Source organism: Helicoverpa zea, chromosome 2 (genome assembly GCF_022581195.2).
Source record: "Helicoverpa zea isolate HzStark_Cry1AcR chromosome 2, ilHelZeax1.1, whole genome shotgun sequence".
Taxonomy (NCBI): Eukaryota; Metazoa; Arthropoda; class Insecta; order Lepidoptera; family Noctuidae; genus Helicoverpa; species Helicoverpa zea.
In genome coordinates this window covers 6,568,224-6,595,778 of record NC_061453.1, presented here as the reverse complement: position 1 = coordinate 6,595,778, position 27,555 = coordinate 6,568,224, and the positions used below count along the sequence as shown (strand labels likewise).

Genomic DNA, 27,555 nt, shown 5'->3' with positions numbered 1-27,555 from the left:
AACTTTCAGGCCTGCTTACGTAATAGATCCACTTACAACAGTATAGAACCACGACTTTCCAAAGCAATTACTGCTACAAAAGTAACTTTATTTTTCTCCCCAAAATGTATTTTGAATAACGAAAATGTATGCCGAGAGAAGTTCAAGGTTGCCTAATTAACTTTTTTCATATTATGTTAAGTAATTTGGTCTACTTGCTTACACCGCGACTGTGAAATGCATAACATAAATAAATTACGAACCACTTTAAAACATGCATAATGTCCACCGCAATTAATCTGCATTTTTTATTTTAAAGATCCATCGTTTTCAAGCCGGAGGAAAATTCAAAGCAAATTAAGAAGATTTATGTTTCGATTACAGTTTGGGGGACGCCTCTAAGCTCAGCGTTTTTAAATTTAATATTATAGGAGGCAAGAGTGCCATTGAAGCGAGGTAATTATATGAGTAAAAGAGCATTTTCATGTCCGATTTAAAGTGGTGATGTTATAATACTCAAAGTTGAAATCGTACAAAACATTTCAATTTTAAACATTGGAGTCTGTTGTTTCGTGTGTATGAAAACACATGCTTGCTTTAACATACGTTGAATGTACAATGTTCATACCATAAGTATATTTGACGACGGTTTGCAAAGATTGCTGAATTAATTGTTCCACAAAAAAGAATTCCTATTGTGTTCGAAATGTATTATGCTTTGAAGTCAACGGAGTGTTATTACTGCATTCCCTTTATACGAAAATTTGGCAATGGGGCGGATTATAATAACTGATTGCCGCCTGACCTCGCGGAACCCGGAAAATTTCCTTATTTTTATCAGAACAAATTACCAACCCTAAATATACTCCGAGGCGAACCGATGGATTAGAATAAATTTTGATTAATTGTATTCACGCTTTTCTTTTGTACAGCTACGGCTGTCAGAACTTTGAGTAAATACTTATAAGGCTCAATATTATAACAACTTTGTTTGGATTCGCATGATAAATTGTATTTTCCAAGTAATTTCTTAGTTTTTTTATCTAACTTATCTGACAAGTTCCATCGGCTTCAGACCGAAAAATAACTTTAAAAACTCGAAAGTGAAAAGACCGCTAACATAAATCATACACTTATCTGAAGTTCGATCTCTAAACCAATTTCAACTTAATTTCATCCTTTTCAAACATCAGCCCTTGCTCAAAAGGTACAAAAGTTTTACCTGATGAAAGAAATACCGTTACATTCACAGTGCCTTCAATATATTTTCTGATTAACTCTAAGGTCTCAAGAAAACTGGAATTTCCCCCGAGACTGGCCGAGTTTCGTGGCTTTATCGCTCTTGTCAATGTTTGTACTTCGCGGTTGATTATGAGAGGTGAATTGCAATACCTACCGAGTAGGCGTGTGTGGTCTCTTCAAACTTCCCTTTATGAATACAGGATGAAACGAATCGCTTATTGGAGTTGTACGGGAGAGGTTCGCGTTAATAAATTACTTTGTCTTCCCTGAATGTTTCAGGTAAAACGAAATCTCTATGTAGTTCAGGTTCGTTTATGGCCAACCTTTTCTGATTTATTTCTATTCCGTTTTCTTTTTATGTATTTTACTGTTTTAAGTGATTGGTAGCGTCTAGTGATAGGGGTAGGAAAAAGTCGATAATTCGTTCTCCGACCCTAAAATCAATATAATCCATGATACCCTTAGAAAAAAAGGATCACGTCGAGTATTGGAAGAGGGTTAAACGAATTTTTGCTTTTAAGATTTTGAAATGAGCTGGCACAATACATTGTAGCCGTTTGTAACTCAAAATCGTTTTTATTTTAAAATGTAAAAAAATAAATAAATGGCCTCCGCTGGTAACAAAGTTGCTGTTTCACGGCGGGGCTTTCTGTAAAACAAACACACGTCAAGCACACGCGTCGTCATGGCTACGCAACCCCTTCCCCCTCCTCCCACGCTCGCCGCGGTTCACTCGCGTCTCAAATTTTGATCAAGTGATTGATACCTATGTGTATTAGATAACAAATGATCGTGACAGATTAGACTACCACGGGAGTTTGGCTTCAAAAGCTACTATTAAGATTTAAGATTTTTCAGGGTTAAATTCCCGAGTTGGGAAAAGTGTTGTAGATGTAACGTGGTTCTTATAAAAGTAACATTCCTAAATACAATTATCACAAACAATGAATGATTTCATAATTATCATTTCGTGTTTTTTACATTAGTCTTAATATATTAGTAATTGCTAATACAATACCTACCTATATGGAGCTCGCTACCTTCTCACTAATGAGACTAAATTGTCTAACCAAAACTGATTAGCTCATGTTCTGTCTAAGACCAAAATGTGGATCAAAAGAAGTCTATATTTAGATTTAGTGTATGGCAACTCAATCTGCCTTTTAATGGTGATCCACGTTGGTTATGTTTCTAAAGCAAAAATGTTTGGCAGACACATAGCCATGAAAAATTAACTCGTCTGTATGAAAACGGTCAGGATTTACGAGCCTTTTGGGACTGAATGTGTTATGTTATGGTCCCACTAATCTCACTTATCCTTTTACTCAAAATCTATGTTGGTATAGGATCTTTTTGTTTATGTTTCACACAAAATTGGCCTATTATTTTGAGTTAATTTTGCACTGAACTCATCATCAGCCTATCGCAGTCCACTGCTGGACATAGGCCTCTCCAAGTGCACGCCACTGAGATCGATTTTCGGCTTCTCGCATCCCAGCACTGAACTCAAAGTAACAATAACGTAAATGCAAACGTGTAAGGAACATTTATCTACTATTGTAGATACATATTTACTCTACAGAACAAAGGGGCTATATAGAATAACATACTACCGAAAATAGGTTGCGGCTTTTTGTGATCATTTTGAACTTTCATTAGAAAATCTTTGGCTCAAAAACAACATCCATTAGAACAATAAGTTGTAATTAATATTAGGGGCGGAGTACACGCAGTAAATCGCAGGTAATTAGGCAGGCACACGCGCCGGGTAAGGCAAGGTCTGCACGTGACGTGTGCGGAAAAGGCTTAAAAGCTCTTTGTAATGCCGGCGCGGTGGCCCGATGTGTACCTCGCTTAAAGGTAAACATTTCACTTTTTTATTTCCACCGTAAAATGTTTGCATGGAATTTTTTACGACATCAAATAAAAACAGGTATTCTATATTTTGTATTTTAACAAAACACAATCGAATCTTCTAGTTTATGTCAAGAGTATCTATGTAGGTATAGGTGATAATGTTAAATGAACGCAATAAAAATGTTAATATTCCCGTAAAGGTTACTAATTTTATAAGGGTTCATGTTTACTTAAATGATTCTGTAGGGCCAACAACATAATATAAAATTTGTAATGATAATATTACCGTAATATTACCGAAACCCCAACGTTGTAGACGATTATCCTTAACATTAGTTTCAAAAAGTGCGCTCGGAATGAAGTCGTAACGTGGAAACAGGATTAGTCCCTCCTCGGAGCTGGTGCCCGAGGCTTAGGAACTGGATCACAGTCTGACGAACTGTAATCCTTGGAGCACACAGCCCGCGCTACACGATCACAAATTTATCACTAGCGATGTTTAATATCATTTAACATTACAAGACTTCCAAGAAAATCTTCGAGCAATTTGTAAAAGTCTGCAGCCACCTATTTGTACCTTTTAGAGCTTCATTATGGGGAAATTTATCCAATTTGCTTACGTCACTGAGGCTTAAACATACTTCCCTATCAAATTCGCAGAGGACGCTCGTCTAAATAAATTGTTAAAAAATGTGCGTGTCTTAGAGTGAATTTTGCTTAATTAAATGACCAATTCAAGACATTGTGTTTAGTAAGAGACAAATACATTAAGGTATTTAAATTATCCTTCCAAACTAATTAGCATTTCAATGATGGCTAGATTAAATCTGCACGGAATTGTATGACCTCAACCTAAAATAACTTAAGCGGATATGCACCTATTCTTCTTAGGCTGTAATTATGAATGTTTCACACTAACAGATATTCACTATGCGGTCCCAGACGAGGCAATTACTATGCAAACTGAGCAATCTGCGCGGAACACAACGTACCGTTATTAGTTCTTGCAAATAGACCGTATGCATCTCGCGTTTTTATTATAAACTAGCGGCTCCAAGTACCACGTCCTACTTTAAAACCATAAAAATTCTGCAGATGATTTCAGTTTCTTGAACCGACAAGTTTAATGGAAATCTCGTAATTATTTTAATTTTATTCTAGAAGTTATGTGTAAGTGACGTGTGAATACTTCCTACGTGTCGAAGATCAAAATTACTATTCCGAGTTTGCTCAGCCTGAAGTAATTTGGCTGAGATAAGATCCCAAGCATAACGCCGACTCTGCCTAATATTTGCTCAAAACATCTTTTTACGACGCAACCTTGTTAAAAACTCGCCTATCCTCATTGTATTAAAGATAATGTAAGTAAGAAACAAAAAGGAAGCGCATCAAGTTTTATAGGATAGATAAAAGTTTCTCGTGAGCGAGGCAGCGGCGAAAACTTAGTGCAATATTTAGAAGGTACACCTGCGTTGCAGCGCGTTGCGTAGTTTTAATGTTCCGTTATATTAATGTAAGTTATCCGCCTGAATTACCGGGCATGGGTTTAATGGCGCTCTAATGAAGGAAAAAGAGTATCTTATACGGAAAGGTTTAATTGCTCGGGGCCGTTCGTCTATGGAATCTTCAAAAAGTAACTATCATTAGCAAGAACTCGAGATGGGAGGGCAGTATAATTAGTGACATTAAATGCGAGCGCTCCGCTTTTCTATTTCCCGTTGCTTTCTTTTATGTGGAAAGATTTGTTTATGTCTAGAGTAAATTATATGGCGTGCGAAGGGGGAATGGTTATGGCCAATTCCTTCGTAAATTACATATAAAAGAACAAAGGGAATAAGTTTCAGAAGTGCACTAAAAACCTAAAAACATATCGAGTTAACTTTGAAACTTCGATAAAGGCACCTACTGCACAAAATAACTTTACAATTGATAAGAAAGAGTACTATTACAGTCTAGACTGAGCAATACCTAGAACTGTGTTCTACCAATAAAGTTCGACTTCAACTATTTACTATACGAGTGTAGGTATAACTAGGGAAAGTTTATGAGTTTGTTTGTTCGTTACAATGTTGGGAAATATTGAACTGATTTGAATTTGCTTCAACTTTGAATGAAACTATCCAAACTTCATTTATTGAGAAAATGAAAAACACTGTTTTGGGATCATTTTATTTTTAACACAAAGGTTTTAGGATGTGTTCTAATGAAATCCTTAACTCTGTGGCTTGATTTTCATTTAAAGTTTTATTTAAAGTTATAATAAGTAATTAGAAGTCGGTGAAGTTATTTAGATTACCATACAAGCCTCCATTTATATGTGCCTACTTCAGAACTTACGTAAAGCAAAGAATAAATCAAAAACAATTTAGAAATAATGCGAGAATAAACAAACTTGTAACAAAGTTTCCCAAATGACTGTTTCATTACATTCACACTAGCGATCACCCCCGACCGGGCTCGAACAAATATTTCGCTTTATATTTTCCGAGCCCTTTCGGAACATGACAGGTAACAGAGTGCAAAGCACAAGTAATAAGCTTGTCAAAAAATTGATATAGGTTCAATCGAGTGAAATTAGCTCGGACAGGTACACAGAACAGCGCAAATATGAATCAGAATATTTTACGAGAGTACATCGATCTTCGTAAAGACGCTATTTGCCCAAGCCTTTGATATAAAATATGCTTTCATTTTATACGAGCACACAGACATCAATATTAGATGTATTGCGCCAAAGTAAATACCATCAAATTAATATTCCGTGCGCGAGGCAATTTTAGATATATGAGCAACATACGCAAAATATTTTGTTGAACATAGTATGTGTAGTATATGGCGAGGCTCCGCATTGAGCCACTTGATCCCTAATTAAGTAGGGCCCTCACGTACGCACCTCTCCAAACCTTTGAATAAGAGATGCTGGAAGCCACCATCATAGTTTTATACACCGGTGTCACATAAATAGCTATAGAAACATCAATTGCTTATTGATTAAATATAATATAGAAAACAGGTATGTCATTAGGAAATTGAAAAGAAAATTAATGTCTAGCATAATTGGGGACCTTAATACATTCGATCAAGGATTGAATAGGCTTTTATTAAAATATGTGCTTACATTTTGTGACGTTCCTAATTTTAGACGAAAAGCCAACATACCTTTTCAGGTTCAAAATTAATTTTAACTGTTTGACAGTGAAAAAGGAGATTCGAAGTTTTTGTTTATTTATTAAGTCGTACTTGATGATGAAGTACCAAACTTAAATAGTTTCCATCACCAGATGTTACAATTTAAAAAAAATACGAGTTTGAATTAAATTAATAATAAGTTTAGCATTATAAACCAACATATTGAAAAATATTCAATTATGTCAGTTTCTCAAAATGGATGTAAGAAGGGGTCCCGTGCTACTAAGGAGCTGCTCCTCACTGATATGGTCATCAGCCAACAGGTTCGACGATCCCGAAAGAATTTGTCGACATGTTGGATAGACTATAAGAAGGCCTACGACTCGGTCCCCCATGCATGGCTTAGGAGGGTACTGGAGTTGTATAAAATAAATACAACTCTACGCGCCTTTCTTGCGTCATGTATGGAGCAATGGAGAACGGTTCTTCACTATCCAGGATGTAGACAAATTGAAGGGACCGGCGATCCTATTAAGATCGAGCGGGGAATATTCCAGGGTGACAGTTTGAGTCCACTTTGGTTTTGCCTGGCCTTGAACCCTTTGAGCACATTGCTAGAGGGTTCGGGGCTGGGCTATCCTTTGCGGAGAGGGGGTCAGGTTATATCCCATTTGCTTTATATGGATGATCTGAAACTGTTTGCCACTACAGAAGTGCAGCTGATGAAGCTACTGAAGATCACTGAAAATTTCAGTAGTTGCATCAGGATGGAGTTCGGTGTGGACAAATGTGCAGTCATGCATGTAAAGCGAGGGGGAATTGTGGAATCTGAGGGAGAACAACTCTCAGATTCCATAAACCTGAGATCACTCTCCGCAAACGATACATATAAATACTTGGGTATGGCGGAGGGGTTAGGCATCAATGTGGCTGTCATGAAACAGTCATTACGGGAGCGTTTCTTTGGCCGCCTGAATAAGGTCCTAAAAAGTTCCTTATCAGGCGGCAACAAGGTTCGCGCCTATAATGGTTGGGTCATGCCAGTCCTGATGTACTCCTTCGGCATACTCAAATGGACTCAAACTGAATTGGATGCCTTGGATAGGAGAGTCCGCACACTGCTGACCGCAGAACGAATGCATCACCCACGATCGTCGGTGATGAGACTGTACATCCCACGGAAATGTGGAGGCCGAGGCTTTTTAAATGCAAAGACGCTCCACAACCGTGAGGTGTGCAGTCTCAGAGAATATCTTCTCAAAAGCGACGTGGGTATGCATCGTGATATGGTAGCAGTGGACAAAGGACTCACCCCGCTATCGTTGGCAAATGAGAACTGGCGCAGACCTGTGGTACTAACTACCCATGATCGCAAGGAGGTATGGCAGAGCAAACAGCTACACGGACGCTTCTTCGGGGCTCTTCATGGCCCCGATGTAGACTTCAATGCGTCCGTATCTTGGCTACGCTTCGGTGACTTGTTTGGAGAAACCGAAGGGTTTGTATGTGCAATTATGGACGAAGTTATCCTTACGAATAACTACCGGAGATATATCGTGAAAGACGGGACGGTTGACATATGTCGGGCATGTCACCATCCGGGTGAGTCTATCAGACATATTATATCTGGTTGTTCTCGTTTGGCTAATGGTGAATATTTGCACAGACATAACCAAGTGGCCAAGATTATCCACCAGCAGCTTGCTCTGCAATACAACCTTGTAGACCTTGAGGTACCGTACTACAGGTATGCGCCCGACCCAGTTCTCGAAAAGGACCATATCACGTTGTACTGGGATCGATCTATCATCACTGACAGGACTATTGTAGCCAATAAGCCTGATATTGTGGTGATAGATCGATCAGCGCGCCGCGCGATGATAGTCGATGTCGCCGTTCCGCATGACGAGAACCTTGTGAAAGCTGATAAAGAGAAACAAATAAAGTATCTCGACTTAGCGCACGAGGTTGTCGCCATGTGGAGTGTCGACACGGCTGTTGTTGTGCCGATTGTCGTTACGGCCAATGGTTTAATAGCCAAGAGCCTCGACGAACACCTCAGGAGGCTCTCGTTGGGCGGCTGGATCAAGGGACTGATTCAGAAGGCAGTACTCCTTGATACGGCACGTATTGTGAGGAGGTTTCTGTCTCTGGGACCCTAACCACCGGTACCTTGGACCCTGTGCCCGATATCGGTGGCAACCTATTTTTTTTATATTTTTAAATGTTTTTTATTTTTATATTTAATATTTAAAAATGTAAATTATATGCTTGAAAATAAATAAATACTGTCAGTTTACAATAGTAAAAAACATTCCATTTAATCGAAAACGTGTCTGCTTCCAATATAATTTATATCTACAAATAGCAGTCCTCTAAGAAAAGGTAGATTATAATAATAGTGAGCTCATTTAAAAATTTAATCAAAAGCTCGAACGAGTCTGGTTTCTATGTAATATAACAATATAACGAATTACAACAAAGTAGGTGGTTGTAAAGCCTCGTCCATGTTTTATGGTACATTTAAGCGCGCTGACTGAAGACTGAAAAGTCGGCAGACTGTCGGGCCGGAAGGAAAAAAAATTTTTTTTAGAAAATCGTGATTTTGAAATGATCGACACAAAGTTTTTAGTCGGTCTGATACCGAAAAAATACGTAGAGGAACTGCAGCATATTTGGAATACTGCAGGTAACTTGGAATACTTCGATATCTAAATATATATAAACGCCAACTGAGTTTTTATGCCGTAAACATAACGTCAAACGATACACAAACCCATACAGCATTAAAAACAGGACGCTATCTTGACATTTCGGCTACCAGCCCCCAGCGAACGAGAAGCCTGATTTGAAAACTTTTTCGGTAAGAATGCAATCAGTGGTAATCATTTGCTGTAATACTCTAAATCTTTATTGTAATTATTTTAATTGCGGAGTGACCTTGTTAGTTTAAGACATTACTATGATTTTGTGAATATTTCTAGAATTAAAAATTTGACATGCAACTTTAAGTTAAGTTGGCGTGTTGTTAATTTGGAATACCGTGTTTTTTTTGCTTTTCAGTTTTTTGGGAGTCGGTTTTATTTTTTTGTAAAAGTTTCTTTTTTTGTAAAGAGCCAATGACTATAAAACATTTAGAATTCTATTAGTTTCTAAGAAAAAGTGTTAGCAATTTTCAAAGAAAAAAAAATGAATATAATTTGGAATACTATATTCCAAATTATCTGCACCCTAAGTCAAATCACGTTTTTGGAGTATTTTTAGTTTGATAGGCATTTTGATAATATATCTGGTATTTTTTATATTTGATTGTTCTCATTATTAAAGTTTAATATTTTGACAATAATTTAATGTATTTTTTATTGAGCTATCCCGTTTCTCCTTCAATTTATTTTCAAAAAACAAACTGGTATTCCAAATATGCTTCACTTCCTCTAATCGTTGTTACGAGTGTATCTTCATTCTGATCTATGAGCTCAAATCGACTATCGGCTGACTAAAAGTTTGCAGTCTGCGCGCTCTGACAAAGGTACATTTTTCCCTCAGGGTATTTAATTTACGTTATGGCTAGTAACTTCAAATGAACTAGGAAATTCGTTTCATTGTCTCTGTCGTATTTTTGTATGGTCGACTCCATCACGTTTTATTGTGAATTGTTATTAGTATTACGGAGAGTATTATTTTTTCTACGTTCTGTTTCAATTTAGTAACATTACCGTTTAAATTATATAATATTTCATACGAAATGTAGGTGTACAGTATATATATATATATCCTCCGAGCCTTTTTCCCAATCATGTTGGGGTCGGCTTCCAGTCTAACCGGATTCAGCTGAGTACCAGTGCTTTACAAGAAGCGACTGCCTATCTGACCGGGTGTACAGTATGCCAGAATAATAGATAAAGTGTTAATTGTTTCCAGCATTGAATAGAAAAACAAATCAGTGAAGAAAATCAATAGATTTCTCCACTTTGATATTTAATATTTTCTCAAATAAGAAAAGTCAATCACGTCATCAATTTGTTTAGAAATATTTCTGAAACAAAACAGAATCATAGTTTTTCACTAAGCAAGAGCAATCGTGTATTTGTATCAAATATAGCCGATAACAGTAATAGCCCTCATACGGTACGGGCTGTCGCAATTTATCGCAAACTATTCCAATACACGGCGATCAATCGAAATTGTTTAATAGAAAAATCCAATTACACTAGGAAATCCGATATAGAATCTATTACTAGGAACCGAGTTATTATTTCCTATTATTACCTAAATCCGCTAGCAGTAATGTGTAAGGGTTATAGAAATAGACCTTGGTACATTTTTGTGTGTTTACTTGGAACCTGATTGCTATAGTTGTAATATTTAAAGGTACCTTTACTTGTGTATGTTCATTGCTATTTATGCTGCACGTAACCCGATAAAATATAGCTTAAAATATCGGGAATGGTGTGTTACTTAAGAGTGATATAATTTTTCAAATCTGTTCAATAGTTTTGGAGACTCTAGGGTACAAAATAACATTAATATGATACCTTTTTATATTTTTTACAAAATCTAGCAGAGTTAAGTATGTACTTGAGTAAATCGTAATAAGCCGCAAAAGATAAATAAACTATGTGGTATATAACCAAGTTTTCGTAGCAAAAGAGACAGTTTTGTAGTAGAATAATAACGAAGCTAGTATAATTAGAGTAATTATATAGTAGTAATTAGAGGATATAATTTAGTAGATAAATGGATTAAGTAGGTTTAACAAACAGTCTTATCTCAAACAAGCATTTCTTCCAGTCCGGTTAACCGACAAAAAACATTAAAAACAGACAATGGTGTACTAAGTTGGCGATAGTAAGTTTAGATCTAAAGCAAGAATTATATAAACGTTGAGACACAAGGTAATTGTATTAAGAAATTAGGGTCTTTATAATGGAGTTACGAAAAAAAATACTTTACATTCTAAGTAAGAAAGTTAAATAAGTAACCCCTTAAGTTTATACATTATATTTTAAACTACTTAGGATTTTGATTGATTGATTGAAAAAATATAAGATATTGTTTAACTTTATAACATTTTCTCTATCTTTCTTTTTTCGTCACAGCGCTTTATCTGACCACAATAATCTGCAGTACAAAGGGAATTCACGGCAAAAGCACAAACTAATTAATATTCAATCAAACGTATTATTCGTAATTCTGCCATCAGACTGTCAGAAGTGTCCAACTTTGGTCGCTTGTCCGGAGCCGGTCTTATCGCGAGATCTCCGGCTTAAACATCAATTTCGAGAGGTTTTAACAAAACTGGGGAAACAATGGTACACGGTACCCCTTTTGTCTTAATACTCTCGTTCTAAGTGCATACATTTCTGTACACTTCCGAAAACATCCTTGAATATTCTTGCCAAGGTTTCTCAGACCTTACCTATTTTCATTCAACGGAAACATTAAAATAATTAACCTACATTTTAATATTTATCGAGTTCCGATTAAATTTTGCTATCGAATGATTCCGTTTCATGCAAATACATGTCAATTTTAAAACGTAATTGTGTACATGCACAATTTGTTTAATTAATTGAACACGCATGCAATTAATTTCCACATTGTTAATTAAAATAGCCTAAATGTCAATAGAATCGTGGTAGGCTATTGCTAAATTATTTGTGTTTTAATACAAACTCTGGGTAAAACTAATTATTTCAATCAACTGGCAGCTGGTAACAACAATACCTACATATAGTTTAACAAACTATTTTGCTATTGATGATACAACTCAAAAGTACCCAACATGGGAACATCACACACATCTCACTGCACACTGTTCAGTATACTATTCATGGACGGTTTAAATTTAATGTTTTTCTGGGCAGTATTCTGTGACAAATCTATTTGAACTTGAAATTAACTTGAAGTGGATCGGCGACTGGTATTCGCGTCTCGACTATTGAATAATAAATATATAGAGCAGTTACTAGGCGCACGTGGGCGCGCGACATGCATTGTCCGCCTACGCGCTGCACAGCTTGCAAACCCACTTTTATATCATTTTGCGCCAGTTCTGACTTTATTGTCTCCTTGTTTATCTAGGTTATAAAGCCAGTATTGAGTCCGTACCTTTTCTGTGCACATACCGTGCAGCAAATGACCTTATTCTGCTCATGTTTCTTATAGATATATTTTTCTTTGCTATATCTGCGCGGAGGTTTTGATATCTGATTTTATCTTAGGAAATATACCTACTTGATTGAAAATTGAGTGTTGAGGCTGATATTATATTCACATTTTATACATAGGATCAACTTCAAATTAATTTCTTGAATGAGATTAATGCCGGAAAATGTATTTTGTGATAACCCCGGGGTATAAAATGTATTATGTATTACCCGACATGTGTGAAGGATTACCCTACATACAACATTATTGACAATGAATAGGGAATGAGCCAACTTTAATCATGCTACGTGTGTATGAGATGAGAGCTGCGTCTACCGATGTTACTTAATCTCGAACACGAGAGTTGTTTGCGCCGAAGCGATTAGTTCTTACCTTGACACTGCGTGTCTTTTATAACTAACAGCAAGAACGCCGTGATTGTAACAAATCTCCAACGTCGCCTCCCCATTGTTGTGATTAATTTTCACCGAGTCATTGATACAAACACACACACCACTAGAATGTCCACTTTAGAGTTCATCGGGAGTCTCTCGAAGTTTGGAGAAAGCCATGTTCGGCAGTGGAGAAATTGCAAGTCTTCGCTACGCCATGCCGGTAGCTCTGTCACATCTGAAACAAAGAAATTGAGTGTGACGTTATTGTTCTAACAACCTTAATGTACTTTTATTGTATCTTAATTGCAAATTTCTATTTGGAAAATAGGATGTTTTATCAGCCGATCGTTAAAGAAAGTTAACATAATCAGTCATGGCACACAGTGCTCAAGTAGGTTAACAGCTTTATAAAAAGACTGTTACGCCGTACATCGTTTCAAATTCAATAGAGTTGCTGGATGTGCCTTTCATAACTTGTTTATAAACTATTTATAAACTACAAGCACATTATTTCGTCGAAATAACAACAATTATCCATTTAACTAAAATATTCGTAAATAGATAATGGGTATAAGTTATCCTACCTAAAACTAAGCCCGTGTAATGGACAAACCCTGAAATTATTGAGTGGTATCCAATCAGTGAACCCGAGACGAGGTGTCAGGTAGCGAGCAAACTTCACAAAGAGGTCCATCGAGCGCCATTGAACTGCGATACTGTTAAAGATTATTAGAACATTGTCCAAGCCCAGCGCTGTCACGCTACTACAAAGTTTATGTGACAGCCTTCGAAACTTGAGCGGGACCGAACGTGACCACAAAGATGGTGGATATCAGCTGTCATTGCGCCGCCTTTGATGTTTTGATTTGCTTCACTTTGGTATGTTGATTCAATAGACCCTTCGAGGGGACTTGTTTGAGATGGCTTTGAACAGCGCCGCTTCTAAGACCCGCCTAAATGTTTGGATTTACGTCATAATCAAGAAGAGGCAGTGAGTTAGTAAATTTAACGTCATTTACTGGTACCTACTGAGTAAGAAATTGTATCGACATTTCTACTAAATAAGGCGGCCTGTTTAAGCCTCATTAATGCGTTGTTTTCGTGTTGCCTTGAGTGAAACTGGTTGAAGTATAAAGGTGACAAATCGAATAAGGAGTGACAGGACGGAAAACATTCCAGCCGAGTACTCGCCTTAACGATCTGCTACCAACATTAAGAACCGGAAAATATCTATTTCCGTGTCACAGGAGAGCGAGTGACATTGTAAATATTGTTTTTAATAAATTTTATTTATAGACCACCTCTATTCTAGATGCGTCTTTGTGGAAACTTCCTCTGGGGAAGTATTTACTATTGTTATATTTCCAGGTTTTCCGAACCCAATGGAAAGATGTAAACTTAAAAGGTTCTGTTACTATCCAATATTTCATATCATTTATGCATTTACAGCCTGCTTTATGCAAATAGATATTGAATACAAGTTTTAAGCTTTATCATCCAATTATAACTAGATAGTTATCATGATATAATTTCCTAACTGTCGAACCAATGGCCGAACCGAACTATCTGCATCTGACAATGATTGTACGAGTATTATCTGGCTCACAATCTTAATGAACTATTTTAGCTATTCAATTTTAATGGCTTGGGTATTGGTGCCTTTGTTAAGAGATATTTTGTAAGTGTTCGTGTAAAACTACTATTCGGATTTTTTATGGAGACCTTACAAGACAAACTTACAACATCAGGTGCTCAATACTCAATCAGTTCAATTAACCTACGTGACTTAAAGCTTAACTTAACTTGTCGGACATGTAATGGCGGGGTGATTAGCATCACTTCTGGTGGTTCAACATCTAGGCCCCTATTATCGGAGGTAGTGAAACGTGTAGTGACGTCACCGCGCGTCACGTATACACGCCGTACGCGGACCGACTCGTGAAAGCGGCGCGTTCCGGCTCGACGGACAGTTTCTCGCGAACACATAGACGCGCCGATGCACGGTGATGCGTTAATGTCTCGAATACTTCACGTAATAAAAATAGAAAAATAACAATAGAAAGTCGATAGCTGAGTTATTCCGCGGATTTGTGTCAAAGCATGTAATTAGAGAAGTTTTAAGTTTGAATGATTTTTGGTTTGAAGTTGAGCGTCTGAGACTTCATAGCCTTTGATTCATAAGTATTTGTATGACTAATTTCGTATATTAAAGAATATTTATGAATGAAAACAACTTAAATCTCTTGAAGCGAATAGCAAATAAATATTGCCTAATAGAGTCTATAAGACTCAGAAATTCGAAGGCCTTTAATGCTAGAACGGTTTAAGCCTTTTGAAATTTCGACAAGTCTTCAAGTCTCAACAGTCAAGGTAAAGTTGAAATGTTATAAACCTAATGGATTTGTAGATTGTAGGCACACCTAACTTGAAGAGGCAACTTCAATACAATGAAGTTCTAATTGCGTTTTAGGAACCTCGTTAGATCAAATTTTAATATAGGTGTTAAAAATTAGAACAGGAATTATAATATCGAACTTCTTTGAAAACAATTTGAAATTAATTAAAATTTTATATTCTCTCTCACACATTGCACCTATACTCAGACATATTTATTGATCACTAAGGTATTTTTTAGATTAAAAATCTTGTCACAGTTACAGTACCACATTTTAATATTCGTCAAATTGTTACAATAACATTCGTCATTTTCTACAAGTTCAATTAGTCGTATAACAAACTAAATACACTTCAACAGCTCATTGCCAAATGCCAAAACAAATCTATGTCAGGGTCAAATTAATTACGCATCTATCAGCTCCCTTTAAACAACGTTACTCAAACTTCTAATTCTCTGGATAATTCGGTTCCCAAATAAATTATACAAATAACAAATTCATATTTTGTTACTCGCTCAATATTCATGAATATCTTTCTGTTTCATGAATTACGAAATAATGCCGATCTGTTATGCTAATGGCTATAATAAGAAAATGATAACTTTCGTCTATGCCTACCGTGCTACAGAATCGGCCTAAGAGATCACTTTAATTGGGAAGTTAGAAATTCTGTTAGCATTAAGTTTTCTTTAGCGCTAAGTTTTTAATGAAATTATTAAGCTCGATCGACAATGACCTGACTTTTTCGTTTTTTTTTTTAATATTACATTGGTGACAGTACTAACTAATTCCTGTTTTTAACCTACGTGAAGTTGAAATAGGACCATCTTCATCATCGACGATTTTCTTTTTATAAAAAACTGTTTATATATCTATTCGTAATTTGAATTAATTTAAATGTAAATGAGAATGTCGTCACAAGCGTAACGCTGGTTTCAATAAACGAACTTCGTGACGTCACTGTATCAATTTTATTGTTTGACATCATCTCCAAATTCCGTGGGCGTTATATTTAGCCATTTGTAATTATTATGCCGGATCTGTCTGCTTCGACGGAACATTTCGATGAGCCATCAGACTTTATCAAGGTCGCTCAGGAATTAAATTCTTTGTTTGGTCGCTCGAATTTGCATTTGCATAAAACCTTTTTAGCGTCAAACTTGGCGAGGTAAATTACTTTGTAACCATAAGATCTTATTTAAAAAAAAAAGTTTTTTAAATATAAACTTTTTACATTCCACCTTAATTATTTAAAATGAAAAGTGCTTACACCAAGAAGTTGTTGGAACTGGTTCGTTATAGCAATTTAACCTACGTAATTGCCTTCCTCAAAAGGTAAAAGAAAATTTTTAAATTGCACTCGCGACCTTTTAGCGTACGATATTAAATGTTGTTGTATAAATCCACGTTGATATATTTTTAGCTTGTTCCCATCAGCTCCACAAAATCGTTCCCAACGGGCCCAAAGTGAAAATTGGTTCATATGCGTTCTATATTGCTGACGATACATAAAAAAATTTCGAGCCATGTGGAAGGAATTTGAAGCTATATTTTTATTTTTTTACATAGTTTTGGACCCAAGTGGTCTTCCACTTGTGTGAAAACTTTGCTAACAGAAAACAATGGGGTTTGGAGTAAGTGAGAACAAGCCGGTGTTTCATTGACAGTTTGCTTAACTCTCGATAAAGTAACAAAATATTGGGACGTGTTATACGTAAGTTAATTGCAGGCGTTGTTGTAAAGCGCTCTCGCATGCAAATGGTGAGTCCGAGCGTGTCTGAGGCAGGCTTAAATTGCCCCTATTGTGTAGTACTGTGCGTTTGCATTACGACACATTCTCACGGCCGCGCGACCCGCGACGCGACGCATTGCTGGCGCGTATGTTAAGCGCTTAGAACATACATATTTGGCTCTTAGCTAATGGGTGAATAAAATGTCGTGTTGCTAAATAGCAACACGACATTTTGACAAACATGACAAAAATTTATTTTTTAATAAAATCTGATGTTAAATGCATGCTGAGGTCATTTGTAACGATAAATATGATTTTAATTTTGTTTTAAATGAAAAAAAAAGTTGTTTCAAAATATAGCGACTTAAGTATGAAAACAACATTTTAGTAAACCTCCTTGGAAAAAAAATGATAACTTGGTTAAAATTAAACTAGTCTAGACATAGCTTCATAATTATATTTGCACCGAGAACGTTTATAGTTCACAAAGTTCCAAGTAAACATTTCATACCATGCACGTTTTCATCAACATAATTCTTACAGCGAGAACCCCACATACTTCTCAATGGAACCGTTACATAATACATAACCATATCGAACTAACTCCGCGGTCACAAAGGACGCTTGAGGTCAACCCAGCACAGCTACAAGGTGCAATTCGGTGCTAACAGCTCCCTGAAGGTCTATTTGACACTTAATACACATATACTCGTAAATAAATCACGATTGTCCCATAAAATTGGTATATATTATACACCCGAAGTGATAAATGTTTAACGCCAGTAGCCTCTGTACTTTATTGGTGATAAAAACAGTATATTTCAATTATATTTTTTAAGGTTCTGTTATTTTTGTACGTCAAGGCGTACAAAAATCGTTATTTGCTAAGTATCATTCAGGTTTCATTTAACGCTTTATCTTAAGTAAGAACTCATGACTCTTAATTTTATATAATAACCTTTACCTTAACACTTTCAATTTTACATTGGGTTTTACATTGAGTGGCCTATTTCGTGAAACTTGTCTGAATCTTCAAATGTCAATAGCCCGCCTTTGCTTGTATTCGGACAAAACTTTTTCGTAACAAACATCAAAAGATTTGACCCCGATGATTACTTAATCAGAATGTTTGTTATAGGTATATAAGTTCTTATTTAAGTTTCTTTAATATTTACTATCTACTCGAAATTATGAAGACACCTTTTTGGTCGATAAAAACGACTGTTTTAATACTTTTAAAATCTAAATATGTAATGTATCTATTTTCATTATTATATAAGGCATATGCTAAATCGCAGTCTAATCACGGATGCTGCATAATTAATAAACTGCGAAAAATTATAAAAGCAGTGTCTATTATTGATTATGCGCTAATTTCTATGCTAATGAAAGATATACTAACGCTTCAGTAGTTTGTATTCTCATTTAAATTACAAGTAAATTGGGAGCGTTCAGCTCAAGGAAATAGACTCTTAAATGGTTTTCAAAGTAAACTGGCCTCAAAGACAGTTTTGAGCGTCAAGCGAGCGAAAAGCTTACGTGCATTAGGCAAATTCTCTGAAAGGAATTTGAGTACTTAAATGCTCTCTCGGCTCTATTACATTGTATAAACGAGAGCTCATAACAGTCTCTTATAAAAACAGCAGTAATGTGCTGAGACGAGAATGTTGTGACGAATGTGAATTAAGTATGAATCAGATTAATCCCGGCGAGTTCGTTACATCGCGGACGACCCCCCCTCCTAGTAAATTAGTATTCTTTCATCGTAGCGCAGAACACCACTAATTCAAGCCCCTATCCACACAGCCATGGAAATTCAATAATCCTTACTAATATCACAAATAGGGAAAATAGATCTCTCTGCATCTGTTTGTTTCACGCCAAAATTACGAAATGGAGTTGAAGTTAAATTTGCAATGATGTAGAGTGGCTAGACCCTAAAAAAGGACATCTCTACTTACTACAACTAGGGAGGTACTTTTTATACGCGGCTAGAACCCGGGGGAACAGCTAGTATAACTATAAACTAATATTTTCGTAATATTATTCTCTCGTCTAGACATCTCCTAGTTTTAATAGCCCGCGCATATGCTACCAGTCTGTTTAAGAAAAGGATCAAATTCAACCTTTGCCAGGTCATCGCAACTGGCTGTAATGAAAACTGTGATTAATGGCTTGAAAAAATACACTTATCTCTGGACGTCAGGCTGAAGCCCGGGCTCGCGTCGGCTTCAGATAAACCCTTGTTGATAGCATGAACTGTTAGCTTTTACTCTTTATTTAATTATCAAGTTTCTACGAGAAGTTTCCGAGGTGTCTGCAGCCGTTTACTTGATATTTCTCTCACAGATCAACTTTATTACTGTTTTATCGTTCATCATTTTTACATCTGACTGCACTTGTTTCTTCGTAGCATAATATTTCAATAATCTCCCGTATCGCAGCGCCGCGGAATATTTTACACATGACTGGTTTTATCCGTCGAAGAATGAAATGCTGCCCCAATTTTATAATTTTTCTCAATATTAAATTACAATATTTCATAACTGTGGCAAAGTATCGCAACGTGGCACGTTTCAAAGCACACGGACACACATAACTGGAGCGTAATAAATTCTCGCTTTTGAAGTAACGCCAATCATATTATTTCACAGGCGAGCACCACAGTAACTGGTGCGGCCCGATAATGTTCGTTACTCAATGGGATTACTTTCTGTGATCGGACTGATTGAGCGCGATCACCTCAGCCGCGAATCAATCACGTTTTACACTTTAACCCTTTTGTAATTAAGTCCAAAATAAATTGGCAGTGTACAAAAATTGGCCAGTTCATTTGGCAAGCGCATGCTTTCAAATTCGAGTATTGACGTGAACGCCTGCCAAGTTTGGAGTGGTCAAGTATCTGACCGAGTTTTATTAACGTGTACTGAATTTGCTCGCAGTATTTTGCTAGAATTACTTCATGTGTGCATTGCAATAACTGGATATTCGTCGATATGAACATTCATTCCCAAAAATGTACCTAAATAAACTCATATCGACTCGAAATCAATCAAATATTTTCTAGACCAAGATTTTGCGGTATGTCTTTGACAAAACAGAGGAAGACTTTCTAAGATGCCATTCACCAATCATGTCAAAGCATTGAAGACTAAACGCTAACACTATTTTGACAAACCCAGAAACCGTGATCACGTAACGAGAAGAGCTCGAAACTGCTTATGTAATTACATCTTAAATGCAATCATAATCGCTGATTATACACGAGAAGCGCCACGAAATAACATGTAATTTGGATGCAAAACTATTAACCTTGTTCTAAGTTATCTGACTAGGAACCTGGGTGTCTCAACATTACAATGGCACCATACATCACCGAATCATTAAGGCAGCTAACGCAACGCTTATTACTTATTACTCAATGTGTTGTTTGGCATGTCTGGAGCCGGTGCAGCCGGTTCGCAACCTTGTGCCCCCTCACTCCCTCCCTCCTCTCTGCCGACCCCCTCCTTCCACCGCCCTCGATTCACTTTCACTAGCTCGGCTACTCGGGCCAATGATTCGGCCTCCCTCGGCCTTCCTCGGCTGTCTTCGGTATTTCTGTGTACGTAGAATTTGAATAACAAAAATCTTTCCTTGTGGCGGCTTCGTGGTTTCGCAAGAATTTGTTTGTATGGATCCACGTTTTCAATGACGCGAAATGCGGACTCTTTTGTCGCGAGGTCGCTTCTCAAACGGATAGGTTTTAGAAAAGATTTAGGAGATAGATAGTTTTGTCCATATTGTTGCCAAAAGAAACCATGTGAAGTACGTGAAAGCTGGTTGAGAGCTATAATTTGACTTTCATTAGGAGGTTTTGCTATCATCAATCATCTGCTATTGCGTATACAAATGGCTATCATTATAAATTCTAAATAACAAATTCGATTGAAGATTCCTCACTTCCTATGACAATTCAAAATTCAAAACCCAACTATGCATTACTAAACCAATCAGCTAAACGTTTCAACTTTACCTTTTTAACCAAGCAGGAAGAATACGAAAACACCAATTCATTTAACGAACCTATCTATATCCCACATAAAAAACAATTTTGCCATTTTTGACATGAGTTTAAAAAAAGAACGGCCTTAGTGCGGATGTGACGTCACATAAACTGCGTAAAGATTAATCTAGTAATCGTCCTAGCTATATTAATACAACATATAAAGAAAAAGAAGGTAATTGAAACGCAATGATTGTAAGCAATACTTCATGTACGCGTATTAAATGTTCTGATGACTAACGCGTTGATGTCTTTTGAATGACTTGATGTTACGACATTATCTTCGAGATTATGTGCACTTCATGTGAATAATTTTTACGCAATTCTATTTCTATTTTACTCTCTGCACCATGGTTTCTTGTGACAGAATTATTTAATTTGATTACCAGTCCGTCAAACAAGCCTGGGGTAATGTGTTCAATAAAAAAAAATTGAGACTGTTGATATTTTTAATAAACATTAAACTAAAATCATCCTAAACAGTCCTAATAGTGAGAAAGACTCACAACAGTACGCGTACAAAACTAGGCACAATAATTAATGAGTACTAATTAATTCACAAACAGATACCAACGATACGTAAATTTTGAACTTTTGTTACATTACATATAATTATAATAGAAAATTATTTAACAGACTGTCATTTCTATTTAGAGTACATCCGCACACTGCCGACTTTTAGTCGGACGATAGTTTTTGGGCTCATAAATCAGTATGAAGTTCAATGATCAATAATTACAAATAAATAATTAAAAAGATCAGGTATTAAGCAGTTATCAGACCAACTGAATTTTTTTATTGGATCCAGATTTTCTTAAAAAAAAATTGTTGCCAGTAATCGGATCAACTGTCGGCCGACTGTTTAGTCTGCAGTGTGCGGGTATTCTTAATATCAATCATCATCTCCCGAGCCTTTTCCCAACTAAAGGTTTTGTGGTCGGCTACCAGTCTAATCAGATGCAGTTGAGTATCAGTGTTTTACAAGGAGCGACTGCCTATCTGACCTCCTCAACCCAGTTGCCCGGACAACCCAATAGCCCTTGGTAAGACAGGTTATCAGACTAACTGGCTTCGGACTACTCGTAACGACTGCCCATCGTTACCATTAAACATCAATATCATTTAAAATTTAATGTACCTTTTTTTTAGCAAATGAGCTGCAAATTGTAACAAAAAACCCAAGATGGCTGCAAGGACCGGTTTATGCAAATATGAGGTGAACACCATCGAGGTGCGGAAGGCAGAATGAATGTCACTTGATCACCTTCAGACAAACCTACTTTATAGGACGTCATATGAACATGCTCATGTATATTTATGTACTCACATGTATGTGTGTATGTGCCTAGGAACATGACATTTAGCAACATGTTGTTTGGACGTGATAGTTATTAATTTATCTTTGAGTTAAAATTACAAAATCCATCTTCGATCATATCGTCGCTGACCATTATGTGAGATAATGGTCAAACGCGAGTCTTGGACAATAAAAAAAACTCTTCGGGGTTTTTCACGTATCAACGGTGTAACCTAGGCTTAGAGGTCTCAGTTCAATCATTCGTGAATCGGATCAAGATAAAGCCCCCACGTACTAACGTGGGAATAAGTAACATGTTACTAAAATGTTCCCTAAAAACCATATTTTTTTCCACTACTTGGCGTATAAAGGATTTATACAAAACATAATTAAAAATAAACATATACTATATCGGGTGTGTCGTTCATAATCACATTAAATGATATGCATTAATATACTGGTTAATATATGTCCATTAACACAAAGAAAAAAGAAAAATACGTAAAAATAAAAAAATGAATTTTTCAAATAAAGTAAATAGAATAAAAATGTGCGAAAATTAGAACACCATATAAAAGTCAGTCATTACAAACAACTGTAATTCTTCCTTGAAAACTGACAGCTGTCAATTGATCAAAACATTCGATACTCCTAACTTTATCTCTGCTTTACACATGATGTTGTAAATTATAAAAACGAAAAATGACTCCTGTGGCTAAACCACTGAATGGATTAGGTTATTTTTTTTACAATTCGTCATAGAATATCATAAAGTATATGCGACAGAATTTAATGTGATTGTGAACGACACACCCGATATAATTTATGGAAAAGTCAATAAGCCAACGTAAGTAATCTGCCAACATTCCGCTAACATCACAATATAAACAAAAATATCATATACATATTGATATATAAGATCTAACATCAATACAGGAACTGTTCTAAAAGAATGACGCTATATACGGAATATTTTCACGCGGCCATACAATGAAATGGGAATTGGGCGGTGACGTCACGCGGCCGGTTCTGCAACGTCCTTGCGAGGCGAACCCTCGCGAAAACCGATACAACAAGAGCAAAATAACCGCGTCTTCGGTTATAAATGCTCTTTTTTGAGATGATAATATTGCCTTGCGGATATATCGGTTTAACTTTGCCATTTATGAAAACTAAATTATAATATTACACTTGCTGTTCCGTGTCCCGAGGAATAATCCATGAGTAATCTAGCTTCTCAACATAATATAAATATTTATATTATATAAATATATATAAATATTTTTTTAGATCGGTTCGGAGCCCTTGGGCACAATCAAAAACCTGTCTAGTATAGAAATATAGATGTAAATAGCCAGTGAACATGTCCGACTTTGGCATTTATGAAAACTATATTACGTCGCCTAAAGCTGTTGTTAATATGTGTAACAATGTCAGATACCGGCAACCTTTCTCATCCAGTGGCGCCAGTCAAACTTTAAAGACTCCATCTAAACTAAATTGTATCATAGTCTGCAAACGACAGCTACTCAATTAACTCGGCAACCAAGTTTATTCGACCATCGGCTTAGGGACTAATATTTGCAAATTGTGTATAACGTCAAAAGGCAAATTTTATCATTATCCAATACACAACAGGGATCGCTACAACATACATGCCACTTTCGTCCTTATAGACCAAATAATAAATACTATAATAGCGCAGGCATTGAAGTGGTAGCTACAAGAGTTGGCAGCTGTACGGGATTTCGGCGAACCTCGTTTGTTTAACGAAATCACGTCGCGATAACAGCGAATATCGACATCGAGCTGTTATTACCACAAATTATGTAAATGTACGCAGAGTTATCAAATTAACGGTTCCCTCCTCCAATTAGTGGAATAACCTCAGCAATACTGGAATCCATTCATTGAATTCACTTCAATATGAAAGGTGGCGCCCATTCAGTGTTGCCACGCTCTGTTCTCCAGGCTTTTAATCGAGCTAACTCACGTAACGATTTTGATTCATCTTTTAACAACGAACCAATTAATTTTAAGAATACAAAATACTGTTAATAGGCTTTACGGAATATTATTTATGCATGGGATTAAGATGAATATAAAAACTACTGAAATAAATCAGTATATTTCTTGCATAATGAACACAAAAATGACTAAATACGTTGCAAAAACAGTTACAGTTAATTAATAAGTCAAATAATCAATAGGAGCTGTAATTAAAAAAGTATAGTGATCAAAGTCGGAGCCGTAAGTAATAAATTAGGGACAGAGTCATAACATTAAAAGGGAATGCATTTAATGTTACAACTTAGCATTATTCTTGATGAGTTTCGCTGAATCTATTACGATTTCAGAGCCTTCTTGATCCCTCTAATGAAATCTGCAAAGAACATTATCTCAGCAATTTATTACGACTTGAATATTAGCTAAGTTTTAGAGTTATAGCACCGCATAAGAAACTTTTATATCCGCCTCGGCAACTCGCTGTCGGCGACGAAAATCGTTATAAATCTTTTACCATTTCTCCGACAGCGGCGAAAATATTTCTTGCTAAATTCGTCGGGTAGCTTGCGCGAAAAACGTTTAACTTGCGTACTTTAAATATAGAATAGGTAACCGTCGCTTACTAACCACCAAATGATATTACAGCGCTTTCAATTGTTACGAAGTCAGCAGCTTTGTAAATCGATTATCTTGTAGGTTCATTACTTAACATTTAAATGTAACGCCTACCTGTATCTGATTCTGATTTGAAAGTTTTATGCGATTTCCTCATTATACAATAAAACCAACACAATTGTTTTGTTATAACTAATGAAAAGGCAAGTGTAGTGAATTTCATAATGGCAGTAGGCTCGATTAAAACCTGCACTGACGATGTAACTCCACGCTTTCGCTACGTTATTTGCTTCGATAAATATTTGGGAAAACAATAAGAGATAAAAACAGCGGCTCGAATTTATGGTGCAAACATTTTTGTGAGAAAAACTTTTATCTGGGTACCATTCTATATTTTGACAAACAGCTTGTTACGTATTGAAAATCTTGTTTATTTGTTGCTTTTTATAAATAGTCTGTAAGTAGAGAAAAACATCAATATGCTAAAATTATAGGAAGGAAGGATTAACAGCCTTCAGCTATATAAACAATTAGATTCATATATTTGCTAACTAAAACTTGTTCCTCATTGTTTTTTAATCTAGCTATTATATAGCGATTAGATGCAAATGTTCTGTGTCAATAAAATCAGAATGTTATAAAAAAGGTAAGGTCATGCCTAGATATCACGGCGCGAGCGACCTTGTTGTGTCGAAGCAGGAATTTCTATAACAAAGAATAAGTGTATCACCTATCACTACTCCAGCTTAAATAAGGACAAAGAGACTGATAAAAAAAAACAGGTTTTATTTTTACTTATGTTTGCATAGGTTACTGGGCCATAATAGTAAAAAAATAATGGTACATATATCCACTTGTAACTCATCGAGATATAAAAGTTCAATATTGTCTTTCCACCGTTAATAAAAGTTTATGTATGGTGAAGAAAGGTTCATAAACCCAAGCATTTCTGAAAAAGGTTCTTAGTTCTTGAAAATTCACTTCAACACAAATGTGTTTGTTCAGAATTTTATGACCGAAATGTGCGAAATAACTCAAGGGTCGCCGAGTCTTAAAATGTTGCGTATTTATGTAACCGTCCTCGGTTTGAAGGGCCTATGAAGGGAGTACGCTTTTTCCCTCTTGATCTGCATGAACCCATCAACGAGAACAACAAACAAATACAGAGAGGCTTCGTAAAAGCCGTCACATAAATACCTCGCTTGTGTTTTACATTCCTTCGCTTCCCGGATGCAATCGATCTTGTACGCGCGTGAATGCCGTTTTATTCTTAGCTATTTTTTTAGTTGGTGAAATTGTTAAGGCCAATACACTTAACGAATGTTGCGCTTTTATATACTTCAAATTTTTTTCATAGAGTTTAATTCGAAGTAATTTTTGAATCATTCGCACTTCAAGTTAAGAATTTAATGTATATCGCCGTGGTGTGATATTTAATTAGCATGTATATAAGTAAATGATCTCCAAAGAATCTAAACACAGGAAGGTAACTATGCAATAGACATCTTATCCATGTGACTGTGTATAACCCAGTTATAAAATATTGACACGAAAAATGAAAAAAAAAGAAAACTGTGACAATGATAAAACACTCAGAGTGGGTCGCAATCCCGAACCTTGAGGCGTCCATTTATAAGAAAATATCTACAACATTTCTGTTATTTTTACAAGTAAATCCTGCCAATAAAGCCCAGTTTTTATACAAGTTTGGTGTTCAAATGACCCTTTACTCAATTTATGTTTCGATAGAAGTATTTGTAGAATGTAAAAGGTTTTATAAAGTATTTTTCTGCTCGCAACTGTCCGTAAAACTTCGCCTAGAACTTTCGATTATTTTGTAAATATTTGAGTCACTTTGCGGCCGACCCGCCCCAGGCTTCGGCGGCTCAAACCTTTTTAGTAATTCTGAATACAACACAGGCATTTTGACGGAGTGTGTACCTACCTGACAACGGCCCGCGTAAATGTGACGAGACATTACGAATAAAAATCTCTACCTGCGTATTGAAAGGTATACTTTTCTGTATATTTTTGAGATGGTAAAGAAAATTATTGTTTCGAATTTGCTGACGTGTTAGACAAACAAATCTGTGTCCTTACGTGCAGTTTGCCTCTATCTAGTATTTTATTCGATGAAACGTTATCTAGAACGTTACGCAAGAATAGATCTCGACGAAAAACTAAACCAATCAAATGATTTCAAATCTAAGCCTGCGACAACATTTTTAGGTTCGAGTATAGATCTACAATATCTCTCTGTTGTTCTGCTGTCAAATTGTAACAGTTTCTATATGAGAGGAAATTAGGTACCTCATTTTCTAAAATTTTCACCATTACTTTCAGAGTATCTGGTCACAAACTAAGTAGTTTAGTACTTTTACTATATAATTATATATTAAACGTAATGCAACTGGTACAGCGGGTGAAATACCCCTTGAAGCAAAACGCTTTCTATTTAAACACCGTGATACTGATAAACACATATTTTCTAGAAAAAAACAAGACACTAGCTAGAACAACTTGTAGTGTGTCCGTTTAGTTCATTTGACTACATAGAAAAGGCAGAAGGTTTGCTTAATATTTAAATTAGTAACATTGTGAGCCAGTGTGAGGTGTGCCCCAATTAAGGTTATAATATAACCTTACTCACCTTCCGATTAGATCTTAATGATAAGCAAACAATGTTATGTCGAGCGAAGGATAGGAGAATA

At 36.1% G+C, this 27,555-nt stretch overlaps 1 protein-coding gene across 1 annotated transcript in view; it reads right to left on the bottom strand.

The window, feature by feature from the left end:
- Positions 1 to 27,555, bottom strand: part of LOC124638540 (mucin-5AC) — a 56,995-nt gene that overhangs the window by 8,905 nt on the left and 20,535 nt on the right. Inside the window, exon 2 of the mRNA XM_047175538.1 lies at positions 12,751 to 12,987. Within this exon, the coding sequence (XP_047031494.1) occupies positions 12,751 to 12,826 (76 nt within the window). The 5' untranslated portion in view covers positions 12,827 to 12,987. The remainder of the gene's footprint in view (positions 1 to 12,750; positions 12,988 to 27,555) is intronic.